This window comes from Saccopteryx bilineata, chromosome 3 (genome assembly GCF_036850765.1).
Source record: "Saccopteryx bilineata isolate mSacBil1 chromosome 3, mSacBil1_pri_phased_curated, whole genome shotgun sequence".
Classification (NCBI taxonomy): domain Eukaryota; kingdom Metazoa; phylum Chordata; class Mammalia; order Chiroptera; family Emballonuridae; genus Saccopteryx; species Saccopteryx bilineata.
The window spans coordinates 189,552,183-189,580,079 of NC_089492.1; the positions used below are offsets into that span (position 1 = coordinate 189,552,183).

General features: G+C 44.0%; 1 protein-coding gene across 1 annotated transcript; it reads right to left on the reverse strand.

Moving 5' to 3' along the window:
* Nucleotides 1–18,610: 18,610 nt before the first annotated feature.
* On the reverse strand, nt 18,611–27,754 carry NRN1 (neuritin 1). Its single transcript, XM_066268424.1, has 3 exons — nt 27,432–27,754; nt 23,093–23,237; nt 18,611–19,811 (listed from the first exon to the last, which is right to left on the reverse strand). The coding sequence occupies exons 1-3, from the start codon at nt 27,484–27,486 to the stop codon at nt 19,583–19,585; spliced, it is 429 nt and encodes a 142-aa protein (XP_066124521.1). The 5' UTR covers nt 27,487–27,754; the 3' UTR covers nt 18,611–19,582.
* Nucleotides 27,755–27,897: the final 143 nt, after the last annotated feature.

Genomic DNA, 27,897 nt, shown 5'->3' on the forward strand with positions numbered 1-27,897 from the left:
GTTAAAATTCCATTATTAGGTGATGTATAAATAAATATTATTTCAAGAGGAAATTGCTACATTACTAATAATTCTTTTGGACACTCTTAATTTTATGTACAAAAATGATTATTAAAATTTTTTCAGTTAACCAGGCTGATATGCCTTGAGTGTGCAATTATAGTAAGTCCTCACATAATGTCCATAGATTCTGTGACCTTAAGCAAAATGGTGTGCTGTATAACAAAACCAAGTCTACCATAAGGTATTTGACATAAACAAGAGTTAAGTTCCTATAGCATCTCATCAGCAATGAATGGAATGACATTGAATGAAATGACATTCTTTAAGAACCTGTTGTATTTGAGATTAGAGGAGACTAAATAAAATGACAACTAGATGCAATGAGTAATTCTGTGTTGCATCCTGGCTTAGAAAATAAATACTATAAGAGACATTACTGGGATAATTTGCAAAATTAGTTTTTAGTTCTCATCAGAAGCTGTTGAATTCTTCTTTGCTGGAACTTTCAGGATGACTTTAATTCCTAATTAGAGATTTGCTAATCATGCAAATGTTTATCACAGACAAAAAAAGCAAGGCTGAATTACTGCTCACAGGAGAGGCATTGGAGAACTACAAAATGATAGTAATGCTTGACACTGATCCAACACTCTCAAAACAAGTTTATAAAGTATTAACAGCTTTTAGAAATCAACAAGTTAGATTTTACACACACACACACACACACACACTCTATAGAACTAAACAAATTAGTAAAATAGCAGGATACAAATAAATGTTCAGAAGAAGGCTGCATTTTTATACACCAATAATGAACTATTAGAAAGGGAAATTAAGAAAACAATCCCATTTATAATTGCATCAAAAATAAAATAAAATACCTAAGAACAAATTTAACCAAGGAGATAAAACACTTGTACTCAGAAAATTATAAGACATTGAAGAAAGAAATTGCCTGACCTGTGGTAGCATAGTTGATAAAGCTTTGACTTGGAATACTGAGGTCCCCAGTTCGAAACCCTAAATTTACCTGGTCAAGAGACTTGATGTTTCCTGCTCCTCTCCCTTTCTCTCTCTCTCTCTCTCCTCTCTAAAATAAAAATAAATAATTTTTTAAAAAAAGAAGAAGAAAGAAATGGAAAGATACAAATAAATGAAACATTTACCATGCTCTTAGATAGGAAGAATAAATGTCATTAAAATGTCCATCCTTCCCAAAGTGATCTATAAATTCAATGCAATCCTTATCAAAATACCAATGGTATTTTTTACTGAACTGGAACAAATAATTGGAAGATTTATATGGAACCACAAAAGACCCTAAATAGTCACAGCAATCCTGAGAAAGAAGAACAAAGTTGGAAGTATCATGCTACCTGATAAGCTGTACTACAAGGTTATATATAGTAATCAAACCAGCATGGTACTAGCATAGAAACACACATAAATCAATGGAACAGAATAAAGAGCCTAGAAATAAGCCCACAAAAATGTGGCCAAATAATATATGACAAAAGAAGCAAGAACATAAACAGGGTAGAGAAAATCTATTCAATAAATGGTGTTGAGACAATTGGATAGATACACACAAATTTTTTTTTAAAAAAGACAGAAAGAAAAAGAAAGAAAAAATAAAAGAACAAAAAAAAACACCATTCTACTGAATGAGAGAACATATTTACCAATGATAGATCCAATAAAGGGTCAATACCTAAAATTTATAAAGACAACTCAACACCAAGAACAAATAAAATTCCAATTAAAAAATGGGCAGAGGTCCTGAATAGGCATTTCTCCAACGAGGACATACAAATGGCCAATTGACATGTGAAAATATGATCAATGTAACTAATCATCTGAAAAATGCAAATTAAAACCACAATAAGATACTGCCTTACACCTGTCAGAATGGCTACCATCAATAAATCAACAAAGTGTTGGCCAGGAAGTGGAGAAAAGGGAACCCTCATGAACTGTAAGTGGGAATGCAAGTTGGTATAGCTTCTGTAGAAAAACAGTGTGGAAGTTCCTTTAAAAATTAAAAATAGAACTGCCTTATGACCCAGTGATTCTTCTAGAAAATATCTGAAAAAACCCAAAACATTGATCTGAAAAATAAGTAAATCAGAAAAAGCTAAGAACTATATGATTTCATACATAGATGGGATATAAAACTGAGACCCATGGACGTAGATAAAAGTGAAGGGGTTACCAAGGGAGGGAATTAGGGGAAGTGGCAGGGGAGGGCAGTAAAAAGGGACAAATATATGGTGATGGAAAATGATTTGACTTTTATGGTGATGAGTACACAACATAATCAATATTTCAAATGCTATAGAGATATTTACCTGAAACCTATATACTCTTATAGATCAATGATACCTGATTAAATTTAATTTTCTAAATAAAATTATTTTTAAAAATTCCTTTAAAAAAGATATATGCACCCTTATGTTTACTGCAGTGTTATTTATAAGAGTTAAGATATGGAAGCCACCCAAGTGTCCATCAATAAATGAGTGGATATAAAAGGTGGTACATATATATAATGGAATATTACTTAGTGATAAAAAGGAATGAAATCTTATTATTTGCAAGCACATGAATAAAACTAGAGGGTATTAAGTTAAGTGAAATAAGTCAAATAATGAAAGACAAATGAAATGAAAGACCATATGATTTCACTTAACATGTGGAATCCAAAGAACAAATTAAATGAACAACAACAACAAAACCAAACAGACTCGTAGATGCAGAGAACAAACTGAGAGCTGTCAGATGGGATGAGGCATGGTGGGGGCTAGGTGAAAAAGGTGAAAGGATTAAGAATAGAAATTGATCATTTCCAAATAGCCATGGGAATGTAAAGCACAGCATAGGGAATATAGTCAATAATAGTGTGATATAATTGTAATAATCTGTACAGTGCCAGATGGGTACTTCGACTATCAAGGGAATCACTTTGTAAATCATATAAATGTTTAACCACCTGAAACTAACATAAAATAATATTAAATGTCATCTGTAATTGAAAAATAAAATTTAAAAATGAACTTGTTATCCATAAAAAGAATAAGAAAGAGAAGACTGTGTCAAAAAGACTTTTTTTACTTTTTATTTCTGCCTACTCAGAGACATCTGAAACAACAGATTTCCTTTATTACTAATGTATACCACATGAGGCACTTCTCCTTTGATGGCAGAAATCCAAAACATTCTTGGAAAGTGGTTTGGAAGGGAGAGGAGTTACCACTTTCTTGGTTCAGGCTTGCAGTTCTGCTAAGAACCAATGACTTTAGCAGTCATTCTACACTCTTCCCCTGCCTTCCTGAGAGGAAGTTCTCATGTGAACCTGAACCTCCAGCCCAGAGCAGAAAGTTCACCATGTGTTTGCAAATATCCTCTAAAGTAACATTCATGTTTATTCACTTTACACAGCAGGACACAGAGGTAAATTAATACTGTTTGCCCATTCATTCAGTCATTCACATTCATGAATTCACTCACATTCATTCGTTTATGCACTCAACAATCAGTACTAAGTCTCTTTTATATGCAAAGATCCTGGCCAGGTGCTGTAAATATGGAAACATGCAAGGTGGCCTTTGCTTATAAGAACAACCAGGTAGTCCCCAACTGTCTGAATTCATTAACTCAGCAAATATCACTTGTTTACTCTAAATGAGGCAATGTTCTAGTAGCTTACATCCTAGTTGGGGCAGATAGTCAGCAATTAAACAAACAAATTAAAGACGTTTACTTCATGAAGAAAATGAACCTACTATGTATGAGCTATGCAATTGCTATTATTTGACCAAGTGGAGCTGAAAATACACTATGTTGTAGAGATATTTTCAGAAATATTCAACTTAACCTGTAAACCTATTTAAGCAACTGTGCCTGAGTTATTAAACAAAATTATCGAATTACCAACCAAATTGCCAAAGACATCATTGGTCTATGGCAGAGATTTTCCACCTCGGCACTGTTGTCATTTTAGCAGAGATAATTCTTTGCTATGGGCTGTCCTGGGCACTGCAGGATGTTTAACGGTTTCTTTGTTCTAGAATTCAGTAGCAGTCCTTCCTCAAATGTGACAATCAAAAATGACTACATACCTTGCCAAATGTCTCCTGGGAAAGAAATTGTTCCTGGTCAAGAATCACTGATTTCTAGAAAAAGTATTTCAGATTTCAACTAGGAACCCTAGAAACACATATCCACCCCTCCCCCAATGTCCTCACCCAATAATCTCAGGAAGCTCCTTTTCCTCCCTGTTCTCTGTTTTTCTCTGATCTCTGCTCTGTGTCATCTCCCTTTGGGGAGAAGACAGAAAGAGAACTCAGGAGAAGATGCTTTCCAATGGGGCAAGTCATCTAGATGGGAGGAGGGGAAACTGAGGGGTGCTGCCGTATGGAACCTTTGCTCCTCTCCTTTTTGCCAAGAATCTGGACTACTGCTGGTAGTACTCCCTGGAGTCATAGACTGGTGAGCTGACGGCCGGCCATGAGAGGGCAGTTTATGTTGGCTTACTTTCTGCTCTTCTAGATGAATCAGTTAATTGCTCTAATTTTATATTTTAAGGCAAAGACCTCATTGCTACTCTCTGTTTCTATCTATTGAAGATATTTTAGTTTTATGTTATAGAATTCTGATTTGGTGGCCTGTGGAGTGGCCCTGGGTTTAGGGGTAGGTTTTCTCAGAAGAGAATGATCAGCCCAAAGAGAAGGAAGCTCCTTGGCAACTAGCTGGGCCTAGTGGGGCTGCGACACTTTCATGTTGCTCCCTGACCTTTTGTTATAGGGTTCCGATGGGGGCATGCATTTAGAAAACTATGGGTTAAACAACTCCAATGGATTTCTTTACTGGAGACTCGTAGAAGACTTCAAAATGTAATGTACATGGTGACCAGCAAGACTGGGAGCAAGTGAGTGAGCATCCCAAACTTCCTTGATGGGGGAACTTCTCTTGTGCTTTGACTTTAACAGAGCTTCTTTCTAAATCCCTGCCCTTTCCATCACTGCTATAGGGGACCCCAGAGCAGGAAGTTGTGCTCCTGCTCCTCCATTTGGATACTACTCTCTGTGTTCATTTTCCTCTTCCCAGGTCTTTCATAACATCTTTTAAAAATGATCTTGTTTTGTCTGTGCTGTTTAATAGAACCTAAGGATGAGTTAAAGGGCTGTATCTCCACATTTAAGTGAGAGTCGACCTCCACTCTGGCTCTGGCCCAGAATCTTTTGCTAAATCTATGACCTGCACTGGATTCAGTAGTACTGTAATGGGATAGTAGTGCCTAGGCCAGGATCAAAATATGATCCATATTTTGAAAAGTCAAATAAAACATGCCCCAGGAAATTATGCGGTGTAACCAAGTTAAGAACTCGCCAGGGACCAAGTTGTCAAAGAGGAGACAGCTTCCCTTCTCACTCCAGGCCAGCTTGATTGTGGCCGAAACACTTCCCCATAGACCTTCACAGGTTCAGTGAATCTCTGGGAACAGAAGTCAGGTAGATGAAGTCATTCTCAAGTGGCCATTCTCTCTCCACTGCCAGCTCTGAAGTGGAAGGGTTTGATTTTACTTAGGAAAGTGGCCATTTGTTATAGCACATTAAAAAGAGATCCCTAATTGGACTGTCATGTGTTAAAAATAATCATTTGAGTTATTTTTAAGATAGTATGGTTTTCCACAGAATGATACTGTATATAAATGCCACCTTATCCTTGACACTCTCTGCGTTTGTGCAGATGGCAGCCTAACAGGGGCTCTGGGTCTGTGGAAATTTAGGCTGAGCATAGTCTGGATCATTCTACTACAATCAGACATCGATTTCTGGGGTTGTGATTTCTGGGATGCAGTCATCAATACCCAAGGTGGTCAGACACCCACCTGTGCCCCTAGCAACGAGTGTACCCAGAAGAGATCAAACCAGCCTACCATTGTTGATCATTTACTATGTGTCAAGGTCTCAGGGAAGCCACACCTGATTCTCTGGGGAGTGCCCAGTACTCATCCCTTCATGTTATACTAAGACCTACCTTTTGTTAAAACCAAGAGAGACTGAGCTGTGAGCTGAGTGGTAGATATAAAATCTAGATGTTAAACTGCTGAGGGGAGGCCTGGAGGTGAAGCACAGGACCTTTAAGAGGGAAATAACTACACAGATCATCTGTGTGCCTAAGACCTAGGGCCTAGCTTGGCCCAAAGAATCGAAGCTTAAAGGCTACAACAGTGTTAGGTAGGAACTTATTAAATCGTGTAAATGTTAAGTGCTATAAATAAGACACAACCAGGCAATATGATAGTTTACTTGGGAGGGTTGCTATCACTTTGCAGAGGAAGGTCAGAGAAGGTATCTCTGAAGAGGTGACATTGAAGTTGAAACTAAATGACAGGAAGGAACCTTCAATGCAAAGATTTGGGAAGAGGCAGAGGAAATTGTGTGTACAAATACATTAAAGCTGATAAGCTTGGGGCATCAGGGCAGAGAAAGATCTGATAGGAAGTGAGGTCGGAGAACATGGCAGATGTTGGGTCAAGCAGAGACACACATTTTATAGAAATAGTGAATGAAGATCCAAACCCTGACGGGTCCTTTCTTCTCTTTGCTTTTTTTTTTCTGTAGCAGACCTTCATTGGTGACTTGGTCTTTTCTCCCTAGTTTCTTAATGCTGCACCCGCTGAGAAGCCACAGTCTGTCTTAGTGAGCTCTTGGTGTTCACTGGCCCGGTACCACTTCTTTCTTTTCATGTTCACAGCTCTATCATAGAAAGAGCCTAATGGGAGAGAGACAAAGCCCAAAAGGGCTACTCTAGGGTATGTAAGTGTGAGCTTTGGAGTTACCACCTTCTTGAGTTGGATGTTTGGAGGGAAGAGTTTATACCCTGCATGGCCTTTGAACAAGCAAAATGGCTCATTCCTGCTGGGGGGTAAGTCAATGGCAAAGATGGTTGCTTTTTTGTAGCAGCTCTGTACTTGCAAGAGAGAAACATTTTTTTAAATCAGCATTTCTTTTGTGAGGAAATCTTTTCTTTATTATCAATTGTTCTTTATTCGTGCCTTTGTTCATAACCACACACAAGCACATGGCTATCAAGATAATAGGTAATTTTTCTTTTTCCTTTTTTACCCAATTTTTCTCCTCTGACTGTGAAGCAAAGGGGAAATTGGGATGACTATAAAACAATGAGCATTTTTTCTCCATAAACTGCATGGAAACCAGCCTTGTGCATCACAGGCTCAGCCATGTCATCCTTTGTGAGTGTCTCCATTTCAGTGATGTCTGCTTCAGATGCCTCTCTAAAGCTCAGGAATTAGGATTATTTTTGGCTACTTGTACAGGGCAACTTAACACACAAGGATAAAGGCCTGGTGACAACCCTGGGGTCAAGTGAAACCTGCCCTCCCATCCTCCAAGACCATTTACATTAGTTCAGAAGTATGAGTGCTCTTGGTATTATTAGGTTCAGCAGGACTCATGACTGCTGTCTACCACCTAACATTATTTTGGAATCCATTCATTCCACTGCTGTTCTTCTGCTCCTTTTAAAAGCACTTGGTCTTACTAGGTAGGACCAAAGTGTGGTCTCAAAGAAAGAAACAGCATCTTCAGAAAATAAGGGTAGTAGGCAGAAGGGGCTGGTGTCGACCGTGATGTATTCCATCCTCGGGTCTCTTATCATTTAGCCTAGTCTCTCTCAAAGTATGATGAGCACATCACTGATTATTTCAAAAAGCTATGAGCCACCAGATGTTTAAAGACAAATTCCCAAAACATGAATATATGAAGTTGTCATAGATGTTGGGATAAAATTTCTGAAAAACTAATTTGGTTTTTGTTTTCTGGGCGATTTTTTTTATAGATCTTATCTTTGTTTCTTCGACCATTGTTATTCTGAATATTTGGGGCATCAGTGTGAGCAGCAGTAAGTAGCTCTCTTATCTCAGGCAAGGTCGTGGAAGCACGAGGGGCAATGTAGTGCAATGGTTAAGTGTATAACCTGTGAAGCAAAGCTACCATGCTGGAGCCCTGACTCCTCTGATTGTGTCACTTGCTCCGCTGAGAATGAGTTTGCCCACCTGTAGAATGGATCACAGTAGGTCCAACTTCATGGAGCTGTGGCAGGAGAAGAGGTGGTAAATGAATTACAATTGAAAAGCAGTTGAAACAGTGCCTGGCCCATACTCTGTGCTCCTTGTGTTAGCTCTTCTTAATAGATGTGCTCTCCTACAGTTAATAAAGAGGGCTTTGGTGGGCAGCTCTTTTGAAGAATTTGAATTTTGAACCTATGGCTACTAGTATATGTCTTGAATGGTGAATGTGGAAGCACCAACATTTCTCTGACTCTTTCGTCAAAAATCACTATCATATGTTGGATATTTTATTTTTGAGTAGAGCTTTGTCAGATACATTGCCGTATGTCTTTTCTCTATTACCAGGGCAGGAAGCTTGCAAACTACATTTCCAGACTCCTTTGCCTACTGTTTCCTGTTAGTTTCTGCCAATATGAAGCTCTCACAGGAGACTAAAGGGTGGGAGTAAAGTGAACAAACATTTCCCTTGCAACTTCTAGGGTGTGTCCAGTTGTGCAACAGCAGCCTCAGTGTCACAGTGGCCATAGGCTCTGGGAAATGTCGTTTTCCCTTTTGCTCTTTCAGATCTAAGCATTGCAGTGCTTTTTTACTAATCTTTGGGTTAAATTACTTTTCCCCCATTTTTACAGAGTTTCTAACGCATTTTAACCAATCCCTTGTATTAAATAACTTCTGTTTGAAATACCTAGATTGTTTTCTATTTTACTGTTTGGACACTTATTGATATATTCCCAAACCACATCATAGTAATTATAGTTTAAAGTATTTAGAGACTCAAACCCCCCTTGAGTGTATTTTGCTATTCACAATACAGTTGTTAAATAAAGTCATTTCTTGTTTGTATATTATAAAAAAATTATAAAATTCACATGGACATATGGACAAATGAACAAACACTGAAGAATAAAGTAAAAGAAAATACTAGATACATTTTATTACCTGTCAGTTGTTGAATAACAAATCCTCCTTAAATGACAATAATCAGTTATTATCCTTCATAGTTTCTGTGGATAAGGAAATTGAGAGCAGCTTGGTGAGATGGTCCTTGCTCAGGATCTTCATGAAGTTGCAGTCAGGTATCAGCTGGGGCTGTGATTACCTGTGGTTTGTGGTGAGAGGATCTACTTTTCAAGGTGGCTCGCTTGTGGCTAGCAAGTCAGTGCTATCTGCTGGGAGGAGGGCGCAGTTCCTGTCTACATTGGCTTCCCCGCAGGGCTGCTTAGGAGTCTTCATGGATGACAACTGACTTCCCCAAAGAAAGTAACCCAAGAGACCAAAGAGGAAGCTGCAGTATCATTTATGACCAGCCTTCGGAGTCCCACCATGATTTCATTTATATTCTACTGGTTACACAGGGCCAGCTGTGGTTTGTTGTACAAAGTAACTATACACAGATATGTAGGCCAGGGGTCGAGGATCATTGGAGGCCAACTTGGGAGCTGGCTACCCTATACATAGTAGCTGTGTACACATGAGGTGATAAATGCATAAGCTGAGTGAAGATGAGGCATGGAAAATTCTCTTCTTCAAAAAGGGAGCAGGAAAATTATTTATTTCAAGAGTTCCTTGAATGACAAGGAGGAAATAAGGGGAGATATAGGAGTCTTTCAGGCTTCCCTGCAGCTTACAAAAAAATATAACAAGCTAAAGAAATGTTGAAAAAGCCATTTTGAGAGGCATGAACAGTATATATCCTAAGGAGGGTTGCTCCTTTTCTTTTTCCACTGTTGTGTTTTGGCTCTCACTCGTTCATTCATTCCTTTTAATCATCATTGCTATGGTTGTATTAATTCCTTTTATTCTGACCACTGAAAGGCACTTCACAGCATGCATCCAGGGATTTTATGCCTCTGCTCTCCCAGGGACAAACACTCCGGCTGCTGAGGTGGAGTTTTTGAGAGAGAAGAGGCATTATCAAGAAGCAGCTTAGCCTGACTGACAGGGCACAGTGGAGAGAGCATCGACCTGGGACTCTGAAGACCCTGGTTGGAAACCTCAAGGTCTCACCTAGAGCATGGGCTCATTGGTTTGAGTGCAGACTTGCCAGCTTTAGCATGGGTCTTGGCTTGAGTACAGGGTCATCAAAGCAATCCCAAAATCACTGGCTTGAGCCCAAAGGTTGCTGGCTTAAGCAAGGGGTCACTGGCTCTATTTGAGGCCTCCTACCCCACCCCATTCAGAGCACATATGAGAAATAATCAATAAAAAATTTAAAGTGAAACAACTAAAAGTTGGTGCTTCTTATTTTTCTCCTCCCCTCTCATTTTCTATTTCTCTCTCTTAAAAAAAAAAAAAAAGAGGAAGAAGAAGAAGAAGCCCATAGAAGGGTTAGTATCAACAATACTTTCTTTATCCTTTCAAAATTAAAATGTATAGCATGACCAGGTGGTGGTCAGGGGATAGACCATCAGACTAGGATGCAGAGGACCCAGGTTTGAAATCCCAAGGTTGCCAGCTTGAGTGTGGGCTCATCTAGTTTGAACATGGGCTGACCAGCTTGAGCGAGGGTTGCTGGCTTGAGCCTGGGATCATAAACATGACCCCATGGTCACTGGCTTGAAGCCCAAGGTCACTGGCTTGACCCCAAGGTTGCTGGCTTAAGTAAAGGGTCATTCACTCTGCTGTAGCCCCCCCCCCCAGTCAAGTGAGAAAGCAATCAATGAACAACTAAGGTGCCACAATGAAGAATAGATGTTTCTCATTTCTCTCCCTTCTTGTCTGTCCCTATCTGTCCCTCTCTCTGTCTCTCTCTGTTTCTGTCACAAAAAATTAAATAAATAAAAAAAATGTACAGCTACATATGTGTGAGAAAAAAGGGGCTGAAGATGTTCTTTTTCTTTGTGGCAGAGATGAAGAGAGTGACAGGCAGACAGGACAAGAGAGAGATGAGAAACATCAATTCTTCGTTGTGGTTTCTTAGTTGTCCATTGATTGATTTTTCATATGTGCCTTGCCTTGACTAGGGAGCTACAGCAGACTGAATAACCCTTTGCTCGATCCAGCGACCTTGGGTCCAAGCTGGTGAGCTTTGCTCAAACCAGTTGAGCCCGTGCTCAAACTGGCAACCTCAGGGTCTTGAACCTGGGTCCTCTGCATCCCAGTCCAACACTCTATCCACTGCACCACCGCCTGGTTAGGTTGGAGATGTTCTTTATTTCATAAATATATGTGCCAAGTACAATGCTAAGCATTGTGGAAGATTCAAAAATTAATGAGACATAGTCCCTGACCTCAAGAAACTTGTAGTTTAAAGACAAAAATGGATCAGCAGACAGTTAATTTTAATACAGGATTAAAAACAACAAGGATCAATAGAGGCAAAACCTAATAATTAGGACCAAGGGGTCAGGTAAGGAGTCGGGAAAGGTTGAGCTGAACAAGTCTTAAAGAAAAAGTAGGATCTCCAAAGATGGAGGGAAGTCAATGGATGGAAGTGCACTATATTTTATCCTGAAAAAACTGAGTAAGCAGAGGTATTAAATAGGAAGAGGATGTGTCAGTTCAAGGAGGAGCAATAGATTTTAGATGATTGCAGTGAATGGGTGGTGATGTGGAGTGCTGTGGATAGGGAGGAGTTTGGCAAGATTAGAGACCATATCTTGGTGAGTCTTCAGTGCCATGCAGGAAGCCTAAACTACTCAGCAATGATTCACACCCATGCAGAAAGGAGAGAATTAATAGAAAAGACTCTGAGACCAAAATGCATATTGCTGGTTCAAGAAATTATGGCTAAATTTCTCCCTTTTGAGTCACCTGCATTTGCTAATTTTCCTAAAGTTAATATAGATCTTTGGTAAAATTTAAAACATAATACATAAAATAACTTGTATAGGGAAACATACAAATGGTATCAAAGGCGGGGGCCAATGAGAGTAGTGTCCGCAATGGGTAGGGAGGAGCCTGGTCCTTCAGTGCCTGGGCTGGGCAGTTTGGGGAAGAGGCCAAGAAGGGAAGGAAAACCCTCATTCACATGTTCTTCAATATCTACTGACTGTTTCCTCCAGCCTGGGCGCTGTGCCAGGAGTTTGATGGGGACACAGTTCAGCAGTGAGGGGACAGTAGGATGGACAAAGAAAAGGGGTCATCTTTAAGGCTACAGGAGTTTTGGGTGTGTTTGTAAGTGAATGGGGAAGCAACATTTGGAGAATGAAACACAAGATGGCAGAGACAGTTCAGTAGATAAGAGGCAAGGTCCAAGAGCAAATCAAAGGGAATAAGGTCAAAGCTCCAAGTGCATGTGCATGAGTGCTTGACTCTGCATACGTCTATCTCTGTGTGTCCTAGAGAGGACATATATAAATTAGAGACTCTATGAACTAGAGAATATGTAATTATGAATATCAGTGGGTATACATAAATAAATATATTTTGAATTTGACTTTATAGCTATTCCTGAATATAAAGATTTGGGCAGAGCCATTTTTCTCTGTTAACGAGAAAGGTGCTAAGGGTTATTCAAAGAGAGAGAAAAAATGTACAGCAAATTCTAACAACAAAGCAATTGAAGATAGGCAGTTTGCCCTGTCCTTGTGTTCAAAAGGGAAGGGAAATGTACACAGGGAAGCATCGGAGGCTGCTCTAGAGGTTGCTCTGTGGGAGGTGCTAGGTGTGGGTGGGGCAAACCCAACAGCCCCTCCTACTCTGGGTAAATATAAAACCTAGGAAAGGCCTGGCTGGCACACAGGCTGGCTCTGCCCTGATAGATGTGCCTCCCACGTGCCCTGATGCTTTTCATCCCCTTCAAAGTTGCCTATTTTGAAGAATTTGTGTTTGGCCAGAGTTAAATGAACCACTTTGCTTGGGTTTTCTTTCCCTGCCTAAGGGACAGCACAGTTCAACATATTTCAGGAGAAAGCCTGCGGAGGCAGCCAGAGGACTAGGGGGTCCCAGAGCCATTTTTCACAGTCAGTCCCCAAAGCTCAGCAGCTGTCTCAGAGGGAAAGGAAAGACCCAGAAAGCACAGGCACAGGAATCTCTGGAGACAGGGACTGTCAATCAGGCTGAAGCTAATTGTCCCTGTCTGCCATCACCCACCAGCTTGCTTGCTTAGTTCTTCTTTCTTAATCAAGAAGAGACTCCTACCATGGTACCGCAATGTAAACAAAGCAATTTAAGACTTGATTAACCCAGATGGACAAGAGTGTCTTTCCTCCCTTTTCCTCTTTACCAGGTTTGGACTGTTTTCAGTTTTTCTCCTTGTGGAAGGCAGTGTCTGTCTATGGTTAGTTTGGCTTGACTTTTTCCTGTGTTTCTCACACTTAACCTCTTTCCCTTTAATACTCACAGCAAGTGATTCATTCCAGGCATTCCATGGAGATTGGACCCATTCCCTTTGGTGTTCTAGGTAGTGTGCAAGTTGCAAGTACCACTACCATTAAAAATCTACTTAGTTCATGCATGTGATAAAGTAGCCAATATCAGCTGCTGTGATTTATCAAGAGAATAACTACCTGGTAATACATTTCATAAATATACCATCAAACCATCTATCACATTAGCAATGAACTTTTCATATCCGAACGGGCCCGTGACTAGGTCAGAAACAAAGAACTCACTTGCATGTCTATTAAATGACTGGAGGGAAAGGAGGCAAATAAAAGGCTCCTGCAGTCAAAAGGGGCAGAAAATGGGGGAGAAAATAATTAAAAAGGTTATGTGCCAACACACCGTAAAACATAGCACAATGTTTTTGGTCTGCTTGTTCTTTTGCAATTTATTCCATAATGTCTTCTTTCTTCCTGCTTAAATGAAGCTGGCACCTACCCCCAAAACAGTCAGAGAAAGGCCTTGAGCAAACTCTAGCAAACGTATACATCCTGAATATCAGGGCTCTCTGGATGTACCTATTTCTCAGCTAAAATTGGTATTTCTATTATTTTTTCATTTGCAACTGTAACAAATTAACACAAACTTGGCGGCTTAAACAATGTAAATTTATTATATAACCCGTTAGTTTTGAAGGTCAGAAGTCAGCCTTGGGTTTCATTGGGCTAACCAAACTCACTGGGCTGCATTCCTTTCTGAAGACTCCAGGGAAGAATCTATTTCCTTATCTTCTCCCATTTCTAGAGGCTGCCTGGATTCCTTGTGGACATTCCTCCACCTTCAAAGTCAACAGATGTTAGTCCTTGTTGTATCCCTTCACTCTGACCTCTTCTGCCTCTGTCTCCCACCTTTAAGGAACTTGTGATTATACTGGGCCCTCCAGCGCTACCAGGACAATCTTCCTGTTTTAACGTCAGCCCATGAGCAACCTAATTCCATCTGCAACCTTAATTCCCCTTTGCCATGTAACTAACACATTTAAAATTTCGGGGATTAGGACATGACATCGTAATGAGGCCATTATTCTGCCTATCACAGGGCTTACATTCCCTTACTGTTGTTTTTCAACTTGTGATCTTTTTCTTTGGGTTCAAAATAGTATCAGGTCAAGCAAAGGAGTCTTAAAACAGATTCCTGACACAGATCAGTGCTCAAATTTCAGCTCTGCACTTTATGATATGCTGATTCGGAGGAAGTGACTGACTCTCCAAACCTGTGTCTCACATGTAAAGTGGGGATAATACAATCTCCTCAAAAATGAGTGCAGAAAATGGGATGATGTTCACAAAGCTTCAGCATAATGCTTAACATGTAGCTAAGTGCTCAATAAGCTAGGCAGAATAAAGGTGGGGAGACAGAAGAGACAGAGTGTAACCCGTTACACTGCACACAGAATCCCCACATTTGGTTCAGTTCTCCCCCCACCCCCTGCTGAGCCTTTTGGTCTAACTGGGAGAGAAAAAGAAAGGTTTAGCCGTCATTTTTGCTGCCCCTCCTTGGAGGCTGTGATTTTCTTTTCCTTTGCTGCCTCTTTCTTTTGCTTGCTCTCCACTGAGGACAAACCAGGGGATCGCAGCCTCCATACTGACCCCCCCAGCCATTGTGGCCTCCTCTGGCCTTGCGGAAAGTGCCCCAACAGAAGTGGCAGGAGTTGTAGGGAACCCCTGGCTGAGCCCCATCTCTGCCCAAACACAATCACTCATCCATCATCATCCAGGGCCTCTGCTCTAGAGCAGTGGTCCCCAACCCTTTTTGGGCCACGAACTGGTTTAATGTCAGAAAATATTTTCACGGACCAGCCTTTAGGGTGGGACGGATAAATGTATCATTGACTGAGACAAGCATCAAGAGTGAGTCTTAGATGGATGTAACAGAGGGAATCTGGTCATTTTTAAAAAATAAAACATCATTCAGACTTAAATATAAATAAAACAGAAATAATGTAAGTTATTTATTCTTTCTCTGCGGACCGGTACCAAATGGCCCACAGACCGGTACCAGTCTGCTGCCGGGGGGTTGGGGACCACTGCTCTAGAGGCCTGTGGGTTATATTAGTGCCAAAGTCAGGGTTTTCCAGGGCTACTTACACCCCACTACGCATAAAAGTCGAAGGTTGCATGGTCTGGTTTGTAGTGCTGCTCAGAGAAGGGAAACCCAAAGTCTAGCTGGACCTCCCTTGCCAGCTCTGGTGTCGATCATGGATAGAGAGAGGCCTAAAAAGCACAATGTGGGTGCTTAGAAAGGCTGGCTTTCCAGAAAGCTGCTAGGTTACCTGCTGAGCTGTCAAAGACAAATATGTAAATAAATAAATAAATAAACTATTAACAGTGTTGAAGAGGATGGGGAGGGAGGGCACTTTAACTACTTTGGGAAAAGAATCCAATAATATATACATTTTTAGCTTCTGAGATATCCATTTTTAAATAAAAACTACACTTATATTTAAAACAAAAATAAGCACACATACTTTTCTTTTTCCTGCAGTCCAATTTTGAGGAATCTATTCTATTGAAGAAATAAAAATACTAGTACATAATGCTGTTTAAATAGGAGTATTTATTGCGGCAGTATTGGAGGGACACACACATACACACACACACACATATAGATACACAAACACAGAAAAATCTAAATGTCCATCAATGGGTAGAAAGTAAATAAACTGTAGTATGGCCATCTGAGAAATATTGTGTTATGATTTTAAAAAAGGAGTTATTTGTTTAGCTACTGACATTGAAGAATTTGATAGAAAAGAAATGTATATCATAATTTTATAAAAACGAAACAAAAACCCCACCCTCTATATGAGCATGCTTTTAGGAAGGAGAAAGGTCAATCTATCAATATTAATTCATGCAGGCTGGGTTTATCCCCCACTCCCAAAGTATTATTGTATTGCTTCACTAGTTACAATAAATACATTACTTTTGAAAATGTGGCAGAGCAATTTCATATAAATGGTAAGGAGAGGAGAGAACGAGAGAAACTTTGGGAAAACTCCAGGAGGAACTCCGTCAGTGCTGGGATAACCTGGTCAGTCCAGAATGGAGGTCACAGGCACTGAAAGCCAGGCATCTGGCCTGGGCTCTAGTCCCTGGTGGGGTGGGGTAGGGTCTGGGATCATAGTTGCTGTCCAGTGGCTGACTCAATTCAAAGCTTATTTAGAACATCCTCCGAGAAGGTCAGAGCTGGGTGGAGCCCTGTGGAGCCTATCGCAAGAGGAATTTAACAGATCTAAACAAACACCACAACGAAAAGAAACGTTCTCCAACTGTGTTTCTGAAACTGGTTACCCTGCTTTCCTGGGGCTTTCTCCCAGCGCAGGTGAGCGTGGTCCCCGCCCTACGATACAACTAGGGAACCCCAAACAAGGCGCCAAGTTTTCTCTAGGCTCCCCCGGGAGATCTGGGACTGGATGGAGTGGGGGCGCGGAAAGACCCGGCGGCAGGGTACCTTCCCTCTGAGGCAGCCCCACTTGGGGACAGTTGAAGCCGAAGGAGGACGGGATTCCTACAAAAGAACCCTTTAGGGAGAGAGGCTGAGCCGGCTCTTCCAATCCCCGCCCCTCATCGCCTCTGCCCCCTCCCTGATGTGGAAGAGATGGATTTCTAAGTGGGAAGCCCACGCAGAGAGGGAAGGGGCGTCCTCAGGGTGTCGTGGGAGTCTTTCCCGTCCTCTCCCCCCCCCCAAAAAAGCTTGGAGAACCACGCGTGAGTTTTCTTTTGGCAAGCAAGGGGCCTAGGTGTACACACTGGTTCTCCACCAGTTTGCGGAGGGAATGATTCCGACAGGAGGCAGAGCGCTATTCAAGAAAAAAGAAAAAAAAAAAAAAAAAAAGATGGGAGAAGACCTTCCCTCTTTTTCCTTCTTTTCCGCCCCCTCGTTAAGTAGATTCGTATTTTAAATAGTTTCAGATATTTTAATTTGAATTCTAGGGGTTGAGCTCCGGTTAGAATTGTCCTATTTATATATAGACAAAAATAATCATCCAAACAAAACGATGAAAACAAATAGCTTTCCCGGTGGGCGAACACTCCGCGCAGGCTGCAAGGATCTCGTTGGGTTTTGACTAAGAATCAGGGGTGGACTAAGGAGTGGGCAGCGGGTGGAGCTATTCTCCAGAGTGGCTGGGCGCGGCGCGTGTGTGAACTGGCTGCGGTAATATATGCTGCCATTAAGAATCTGGGCAGCTTCTAGTGCTCCAGGCGCAAGGGACGCATGTGTTGCTGGAATTCAATCCGTTGGGGAAATGTAGACTGGGCTGTGACCTACTGGGTTTGATTTATGAACGGTTACACTCGCGATTGTTACGCATTGCATTTCCCGCAAGCTCCTGGGCGCGGGAAACCTCTGAAGCCTTCTCTGCCTCGCCCAACATTCCTCTTCCCCACCCCCACCCCAGGAGATCCCCGCAGCTCCCTCCCACCCACACCTTCTCCAAGAAATCAGATTTCGATTTCATTGAACCGAGACACATATATTCGGTTCTCCCTTTCCCCACCTGCTCGGGTCCTGCGGCCCTAGACTCCGGTGTCCTGTGCTCCTGTTTACTCTCTCGAATGTTTACTTCTCTGTACAGCCAGGCGGGGCCGCCTATAAATAGGAGAGGTGGAAGCAGCTCTACTGCCTGATCAATAGGGCCGCGTCTCCTCGCCATTTCGGCTGAGCTGTCTTATTAATTATGAAAGGATTCACCTGATCCCTGCCAGGGACCACAGCCTCTCCGCCCCTCTGTTAGAGCCCTTAATGGCGGTTCCTTCGCAAGCTGCCACGGGCCACCGCAGAGGAAGAGGCGAATCGTGGTTAGGGCTCGGCCTGCAGTGACCGTGGTTAGGGCTCCCACCCGCCTGACACCGGGGCCGTGGACCGGCCACTGGCATTCCGCCTGCTATGCTTTCTCATCTGAGCGCAAACTCACTTCTCTCAAACCTTACCTAGAAAGGATCTCTGTTTTTTAGTTTATTTATTTATTTTAAAAAAATCCCCCCCCCTTTCTCTTCTTTTAGTAAACAAAATTTTAGGGAAAGGGCAGTGGCCTAGTTGAAGAGGGTCTGCTTGAAGGTGATAGGTTATCAAGCATCATGTGAACAGGTGAACTTATCACCTGGCTTCATGTGTCCCTTCAGGTACTTCTGAGAACTCGGCCAAGAATTCAGGCTTGTGGCAGAAAACAGACGACACCCCCACTTCAAACAATAACTTTTATTTTATACTTCTCTATACTTTGTAGCAAATTTTTTTTTGCTGAATTTAATTTATAATAAACTTTTGAAATTACATCTCTCTCTTTATTTTTATTTTTTTTAAATCAAGGCTCTCTATGTCAAAATCTTTTTAAACTATATTTTAGATTAACATTTAACACCTCCCCCCTTGTGATCTACACCGTTGGATATTCAGGTATTATTGTATGTGTAACAGCTAAAACAAGAGAGAAGAGAACAGAAAGGCAGTGGGCTTGGAAAGATGCATCAGTAACAGCAGGTAAAGCTGAATGTCTCAGTGATTTTAGCAGCATTTCTTCCCGTGGCCTTCACCTCTTACCAGAGATTTCCCCAGCCCTTTTTCTCTCTCCCTCCTACCCTTAAAACACAAAGCCAACAACCTGTCCCTTCACTTTTCTTGAGGAGAAACGTGCAGTGGAAATGATCAAAACAAGATACTGTGGAAGAACGACGTGAGCGTGAATTATTCACCAGATGCTTCCCTCGCGGTCATCTCTCCTGAATTCATTTCCCTGGCCTTCTCCTCTCCTCTTTCCTATTAGGAGGAGCCCGTCATTGGTCATGTATTAACATGATTAGTATAGTAGGTGGCCCAGGGCCGTTCCTGAGATTCTTTTTGCCAAAAAAATAAAAAATTTAAAAATGGAGTGGGTTTGCCATTTTCTTATTTGAATGTGAAGAGGGACTAAAGCTGAGGTCCGATTTTGGCTGTGCTTGCTTGCTCACTGACTGATTGGTAACATTTGGCAAATACAACACAAGAGATCAAACGAAATCAAAGAGAATCAGGATTTCCCACAATCCTATGAGTGTTTTCAGCATCACAGAGAATCACGACATCCCCAAAGAACGAATGGATCATCCTCTTGATTTCCGGGAGCATGGAGTGAGTGTGGGTGGACGCGCGGGGGGGGGGGGGGGGTCGGCCCCGCGCTCAGAAGGAGAGCCAGGTCGCTAAAGCTGCCGAGAGAGACGCCAGGAGCACTGGGAGCGCCGGGAGCAGGGACCCCGCCGCTCCGTTGCCGCCGCCGCAGAGTTCGAATAAGCTGCCTTGGATGTTGAGGTTTTTGGATTCTTTTCTCAGTTTATCCCATATATCTTTCGCCCCTTCCTGGCAATCCGTAAGGGCTGTGACGGTGCAGCTGTGGAAATCTTCCCAATATCTGGCGAGGAACAGAACAAACAGAAGAAGCCGGTTCACTTTGGGCGCGGGGGGAGGACCCTGGGCCCTCCCCCGTGGCATCGCCAACCTCCGCGGGCTCCCCCTTCTCTACCTTCTCTCTACCGCCCAGGCACCGGGGCCCTCGGAGGTCAAGCTACACTCGGACCTAGCCCACCCTAGAATCTGCAGTCCGAGCAGAGGATCGCCCTTTTTCTGGGTCTGTTTTCTCTCCCCGGGTGACGGGCGGGGACCCAGCAGCCAGGAGCCGGGCCTCACCGGCTGCGCCGAGCTGGCACCTCGGCCTGCGCAAACAGATTGCTCGCCCTCCTCGGGGAAAGCTAGGAAAACAGTACTAAGCCTTGCAAGCTGCCGCCCATTAATGCCTCTTAGCTTGCAAGATGAGTTACTGGCTCCGAGCGGCCCTGCCCACTGGGTTTCTCCCTTTCTCCTCACCCCCCCGCCCCCGACGCCTCAGTACTCTCACGTCCGCCTTCGCCCTCTCTCTCCCCACCCCCTTCCTTTTGTTTCCTATTTTCCCTTTCTTTCTTCTTCCCTTCTTTGTCTTCCTCCTTTCCCCCTTCCCTCGATTTTCCTCTTTTGGGTCTCCCACTTCTTGCCCATTCTCACTTGCTTCGGATCTCCGTGCCTTTCTCTCCACAGTGCCCCAGCTCAGATTCGATCAGGAAGCTACTGCTTGCTTTGCCCCTCCCCGGGGCCAGGGTTGTTAGTACCAGAGCCCCTGGGGCCAGCTTTATAAGCCTGCTTTGTGCATGTGGTGCCTCCTCTTATCCCTTGCCCTCAGTCTTCTTCGTAGGCTTTGACCCAATGTGGCCTTCTCCCCAGAGCCTTGGGAGATAATGCCCAGCCCCCCAAGCCAGGGCTCCAAGGCTAGTGCGGGCTGCCCCACCGATGCCAGCCTTTAGGGCACCCGGCTCCCCCTCCTACCTTCCCGCCTCTACCGGTGCCCTGCGCCTCCCTCTGCCGTTTCCTCCCCCCGGGCTCAGCTCTTAGCTCCGCCTCCACAACCTTCCTCCAACCTGCCCTTTTTTATTATCCCTCTTTCTTCTGAAAACCCAAAATAGATCCCGAGACTAAATATAATTCCAACCCGTGATCGATTCCTGGGGCGCTGTCTCCTTTCGGTGCTGGGTCGATCTGTGTGTCTGTCTCAGTACTGCCGGCTGGCTTCCACCTCACCTGGCCCTGAGCGCCAGGTCACCAGTGACTGCTCTCCACGCAATATGGCTGCATTGTCTCCTATCTCTCCTTTCTGCTCGCTAGCCTTGACTGTAAGCACGATGAAGGCAGACACCATGTTTGATTTATCCTTATTTCCACTCACCACAGTTTCTGGCTAATAATAAAGTTAAAATGCTTGTTGGATTGCCTGGAGCTCTGGTAGTTTTCTAATGACCTCCCTGAGCCTCTAATTTATGAGTACTGGGGGTCCTGAGGTGTAAGACTTCCAGGTTTCTTAATAGAAAATAAATAGCAAGATTTAGAGAAACTGAAGAGGTGAAGGGAGAGGTCTCCGCCTAATTGCGCCTCCCAAAAGACATCTAAATCCCTCTTCTTTATGCATGCCCTGAGGGGAACAGGACCATCCTGGAAAGAGAGACCGGGCTGGCAGAAAGGGACAGACATCCAGGTAAGACTAAAAGGAGGTGAGCTTCAGCAGACCGTTGATCAGACAGCCCAGCAACCCAGTGGCAGCCTCAACCCAGCTGTAGCCTTCCACCTCTGGGAGGGGCCCTCCTTATTTCCATTATTTATAGGACCAAAACATTGCTAAAAAATGAAAATAACTTGGAATAACCAAGTTGTGGCAAATGGTGCAGGATTTGGGAGCTGACATATATTTAAACTTTTGTTGCACTTTATGATGAATTCTTATATTTGTACAGTAATTACAGTTGGTAGGTATGCATCCCAGACTCAAACTTTTGTTCCTTTCCTGTTAGGAAGGTACCAGCTACTTAGCAGCTGTGGTTCCTGGTGGGTACCTGGATATTTAGGAAAATGTGTAGCAAAATTGATGCCTCTTTAATTATTCATAATTTAAAGAAATAAGCACCCCAACCCACCCCCAGGCATTAGAGAGAGAGGAAGGAATTTACAGCGTAAAAAATGTGATGCAGCAAATGGTCACTCCAACTTCTAGAGCAGCAATTTTCAACTGGTAAGCTGAAAGAATTTTTGAAACATGCAACACTTGACTGTTTAGTCAGGGGCACTGACCTTTTTTCCCTTAGGCTGTAAATAAATAAATAAATAAACAAATAATAACAGCAGCCAACATAATAGTTACCCAGTGTGAATAAATCAAAATTATACCTATTTTTGTCAGATCAGCAAAAATGAAATGTATTTTTTGGTGAGCTGCAGAATTAGTTTTCCTAATTAGTTTATGTGTGCCATGAGATGAAAAAGGTTGACAATCGGAGCTCTGGAGTACAAGGAACACCTCTTGCCTTGACTTTATGGAAAGAATCATTAAGAGGGGAATATCACAGCTGATTTGGAAAGATAAAATAAAATGTGTATTATTGCAGAGGATAGGAGTATCTCAAAGGTCTGTGGCAGCTAAAAGGTCACCTGGCCTGGCCATGAACTCCTTCTTGGCCCCCTCCTTGGACCCTTAGCTGCCCTGGCCTGCCAGTATGTGTAGACAAAGAAAGAGAGGAAAGCCAAAAAGCAAGGAAGGTGACTACCCTAAACCTAGGAAGTGACTACAAACTCAGCAGTCACTGAATCAGAATATGCTCTTTCTGGGCAAAGCCATTGGCAGGGAACAAAATATTCTTTCAGCCTCTTTCCTAAAAGGGGAGAAGGAGAACTGTGCTTCCTTGTATGCACTTCAACTTTCTTGATGTGTACTTGAGGAGAGTTTTATTCAAGAGAAGTGGACAAAATAAAAGACTTTCCTTTTAGGCAAACTTAACATTGCCTAAAAACCAAACCAAAACAAAAAGACGCTCCTCAAGCCAAAATCAACTATTCTTCGGAGAGTATTGAGAGTCCTCTCAATCCACGCAGGAGCAAAGAATGAGGAACTGCTGCTCCAAGCACAGCGAGCTCTCCCTGTCCTTGACCTGGGTCCCAGCGCATTGAAGAAGGAGCTCACCTTGGCTCCCATTCCAGGCTACAGCATCCCCCTGGGCAGTGCCTGAAGCTAGGGGCCAGGAGATGAGGACTTGCAAATTCGTGCTGGCGCGATTTCCCACCTCATTAGCGCTCCCTCCCCCCCAAACGAGAACCTAGCAAGCCAGAGAGGACCCTTACCTGCACACAGTCTTGATGTTTGTATTGTCGTCAAGGCCCTGCGGGTAGTTGGCCACGTTGTCGCCCAGCTTGAGCAAACAGTCGGAAAAACCCTTAAAGACTGCATCGCACTTGCCCGCTGCTCTCACGGCCTGCACCAGGTACGCTGCGGGAAGGAGGGGACACATGGGTCAGCAGCTCCTGGTTCCTGCCTAGCATACAGCCCCACTTCCCGTAAGCCCTGCGCTGCCCAACCCCGCCCGCCTTCGCCCACCGAGCTGGTGTCCAGACTCCTGGTGGGCCAGAATCAAAGGCGAATGAAAGATATGGTGCCGGAATGAAAGACCCGCACCCACCTACTTGTCTCCTGCAGATTGTCGGGTTCTGAGCAGGTGTGGGTGGCCCGGACGAGTGAGTCTATTCCGGTCCTGCAGCTCCCTCCCTGCCTTTTCTGTTTCCATTGTCCACTCTTCTCTCCTCCCTTTTCTCCATTTTTCTCTTTCTAGTTCCTCCCAGCTTCCTTACACTTCCCCAGCAAGCCCGGTCAAGGCTCTGGGAGTGCAATCTTCGATTTCCGTGGTGATGGGGGGGGGGGGGGTAGAGTCTGGAGGGGGCGGGAGGTGTCTCACAGCAGAGTGTGAGACAGGGTAGGGAGGCGACAAAGCATGTGGCCATGAAGCTGAATCTAAAGTCACAGTGTGAAAAAAGCCTCAACTTGGCGCCCAAGCCATCCGCAGCCACCAGAATGAATTGGTTCCTTATAAAACCGATTGCCTACCGTGCAGTCTGGGTTCCCAGTGAGATCCTTCATGCATCCTCCCCGCCCCACTGGAGAGAGCAACCTAGGTGTTTCAGGACCAGGGCAAGGGCGACACTGGTGGGCCTGGCAGGGTCACAAATGTGTTTGTGCGGGTGACTCTGGGTCACCTCCACGGAGGCTAAATCCGTGATTCTCAGGTCCCCTGCTTCCTTCGTTTGTTCGCGGCTCAGCTCCTCTCACACTCTTAATCCCTCGAAAAACGGGCCACCACTCCCACCAGTAGCATGGAGGGACCTTTCTCCTCCAGTCTAAGTTCCTGGGCTGAGGACACAGGTGGGCCTACGGCTACAGTCTGGGGCTCTTGGCTTCTAGCTCGGGGCTCCCTCAAGCCAGGGTGGGGGAGATAGCAGCCCGGGTGGTGGGAGGGGGTGGTAGTGGTGATGGAGGAGGAGGAGACCCAGGCCACACAGAGGTCCACGCTCCTGGCCTGTCAGGTCGGTCAAACACTGCAGCGCGAGGCGAGAGAGAGAGAGAGAGAGAGAGAGAGAGAGAGAGAGAGAGAGAGAGGCTCCAGACCGCTGACGCGCTGAAGAACCGGGATAAACGTTCGATGGCGAAAGGCCAAAAGCACTCTGGGCTCCAGGAGGGCGCGCTAGAAGCGTAGATCTTCGCTCTTGGAACGAGGAGAGAAGGGGCGAATCTCCTCAGAATCAAAATTGATGTTTCAAAGCCTATGATCCTGAGCGTCAGCCCCTTCCTGGGCAACGTTCACGCCGCCCGCAGCTAGTGTGTAAATGTCTCCTAGGAGAACAGTACCCTTCACTTTTCCCCAGCCTCCCGGTGAGCCCGGGTAGACGCAGGCAAGGGGGAAGGTGACCGAACCTGCAGCAGCGTCCCAGAGCGCAGTTTGTAAATTGCTGCAGAAGGAACGAGGCGGGCCTTGCGCTTTCTAATCCGGAACGGGAAGTTCTGGGGAAGGGACTAACGTTAACTTTGACCTCCGCTCGGGCTATAGGTAAACCTTGACAACCACCCCCACCCCCAAGCGAAATATTAAAAGTCCTTTCGACTGCAATATTAAATAGAACACTGATACAGAATGAATGAATGCTCTCATAGAAACGCGGTGACAATCAATCAAATCCTACCCGTTGTCCTCTAGAATGTATGTCACAAATGCAGCTTTGCAGGGAAGATACGAGATAAAATACCCATTCTCCAGTTCCCGTCTCTCCTTGTCCGTTACCTCCACCCCCAAAACTGGGTAGCGGAAAAGTGGCCCCTAGGACGTATTGACAATTTTTTGAAAGGGAACTGGGGTTTGCTGGGGGCGGGAAGCTCTCCTGTCACGTTATCTTTTCAGGCGCTGCTGGAGAAGACCCTCCATACCGCGCATGTGTTGAGTGTGTGCGTGTGTAAAATAAGTCGTGAAATTTTCTTTTTTTGCAACTATGACTCCTTGGTCTTTAGTTGGCTCGGAGATATTGGGAGCTTGCGCTCGGGACATATTTCGCAGGTTCACGCATTCGTGCAGGTCGCAGTCCGCACGACCCTCTCTAGTGTTCCTGAACCCGATTTCAGAGAGGCTCGAGCGGGCAACCCGGGCTTCTTCCCTCTCCTGTCCCGTGTTTGCACCTTGTACATTTTCATCCGTTCATTCATTCGTTCGACCTCTCATTCATTCCAAGTCTTCATCTGCATTCACCACCCTTTCCACGTCCCCGTCCCTCCCCAACCCCCACTCTTCTTGCCAAATGTCAATGATTTGGGACAACTCCCAGACATGAATTAATAAAGATCGAGAGGCTCTGGTGCATGAAAGGGCAGACATTCGGGAAAAAAATTGCTCAATTTTAATTCTGCAGCCAAAAAATGGTCATTTTCGGCTGCAGAGGTTAGTTTGTTCCAAGAGTATCCCGCATGCACAATAGCTGTATTTTTTACCCGCAAGTAATGTTACTTCCCAGCGGGAAAACAGAGCCTGAAACAGTCTCTTATTAAAATTCCCATATCAAAATAACGGCTGTCTCCTGCTCTCTAAAAAGGTGAGGCTAATTGCAAAATGCCACATTCACTTATTTTCAATATTTAAGGGATTTGCTGCAATTAGACATGTTCTCTATTGCAGTTCTCTGTGCTTAAGTAAAAAATTCAGAATAACCAGATTCAAAACATCAAGTCATTTCTCAGAATTAAAGGAAAACGCCAACATCCTGCATCCACACACTCTAAAATTTCTATAATGTTCACACAAGAATTCAGATACTCAAAATTATGTTAAATGCAAAATAATATTAATAATAATAATAAAACCAACAAAAACCCCACCCACAGCAAATCATCTATTTTATTGTCTAGGTTACCACAAACATTTTTTCCTTCACATTTCTCATGAAGAAGAATGTTATGCATTTTATCTCTTGCTCCAAACCAATTCCCTGAAGTTCCCCCCTAACACTGCAAGGATTTGTCTGCAAAGAATGCTACGGCCTGAAATGACAGGAGGCAACAATTCCCTGGTACCCAAAAACAAAACAAAACAAAACAAAAAAACAAAAAACCCCCAACCGCTTGAAGAGTTTCTATTTTTTCTCTTGTCCATTCTATTAATAATCTGCTTCACTTTCACTTTTAGGCCACTTTAATTAATACTCCGACTCACATGAGAGAAGAGGATTATCTAGCGGTCCCTTCTGTAACCTCTTCATTTCTGGATGGGAAACGTGAACTTTTTCAAACCCTACGATAGCATAACTAGGACTCAACATTCCTTAACATAAAATGGGGACTACATAAATCTGTCTGTAATCAAACTCAAAGAAACAAAAACAACAAACACATATTGCAAACATTCCTTAATTCTTTCCTGTATATAAAATACAAATGCCTATGTGGAAAGTACCTGGCAAATGTTCTTAGAAAATTATATCCACATATATTTGGCTGAATTCAACCTCCTCAATGATAAGCAAATGAAAAGATGTAGTCTGGGGTTCACTATCATTTTCAATTTGCCCCCCCGCCAGCCGGTCTGCGGTACCTGGTGCAAACGCTGCAGCTAGGGTGTAAGGGGGGTTGGGGTGGTGGGAGAATGACAAAGTTCTAAATGCAGCAGTCTGAGCCCCCAAATACCTTTGCTTTCTGCACATAAACTTTACAGTTATAGCTGCCTAGCCATCTTGTCCCTGCTTTTACCTTAAGACCCTTCAAAATAATATCTTGCAGTATCGCAGGGGCCAATATCTTGCTCCAGAACGTACCAAACCTGGTCTAACCTAGCGAGGGAAGAAAAAATGGACGTGCCGTGCGCTTTGGAAAAAAACGGGAGTAAACTCCCTCCTGAAACGGCTAGCCTTCACATTTCCTGGATAACGTTTGTACTCTCTCTCTCTCTCTCTCTCTCTCTCTCTCTCTCTCTCTCCTTTTAGAAAAGCCAACCTGGGACTTGCGAGTCCCTAGGAACCGATGCCCCCACCCTTGGGGGTATGCGGGCTCTCCGCACCCTGGGGCGACTGCGGACCAGTCGGACTCCTTTAGCACCTCGGGCCGGGCCGGCTGCCTATTGCTGCCCGCCGCGAGTCTGGCCGGGCGGCCACTTACCTATTTGCACCGCGAGGATCAGTGAAATATATCTGCCGTTCAACTTAAGTCCCATCCTACGTTTAGTCAAACCATTTGCGACCGCAGACCTTTAAATAGTTAGTTTAGAGAACGCGGGGGAAAGCTGAAAAATAGGCATTGCCAACAAGTTCCAGGAGCGACGGAGACTTTCTGCACAAGGAAGGCAGCGGGAGGAGAGAGAGGGAGCGAGGGAGAGAGAGAGAGAGAGAGAGAGAAAAGGAGAGGGGGGGAGAGGGGGAGAGAGAGAGAGAAAGAGAGAAAGAGAGAGAGAATAAGGGAGAGAGGGGGGAAGAGCTGGGAATGGTTCACTCCGTTAGGAGGGGGCGGAGGAAGTACAGCCTCACGCCCACGAGCAGGCCTGACGTGGGGGATGACACGGAATGATTTTTTTTTTTAAAATAGAGACACCTTGGTAGAGAATCGCCATTTATAGTCATCAGAGGCT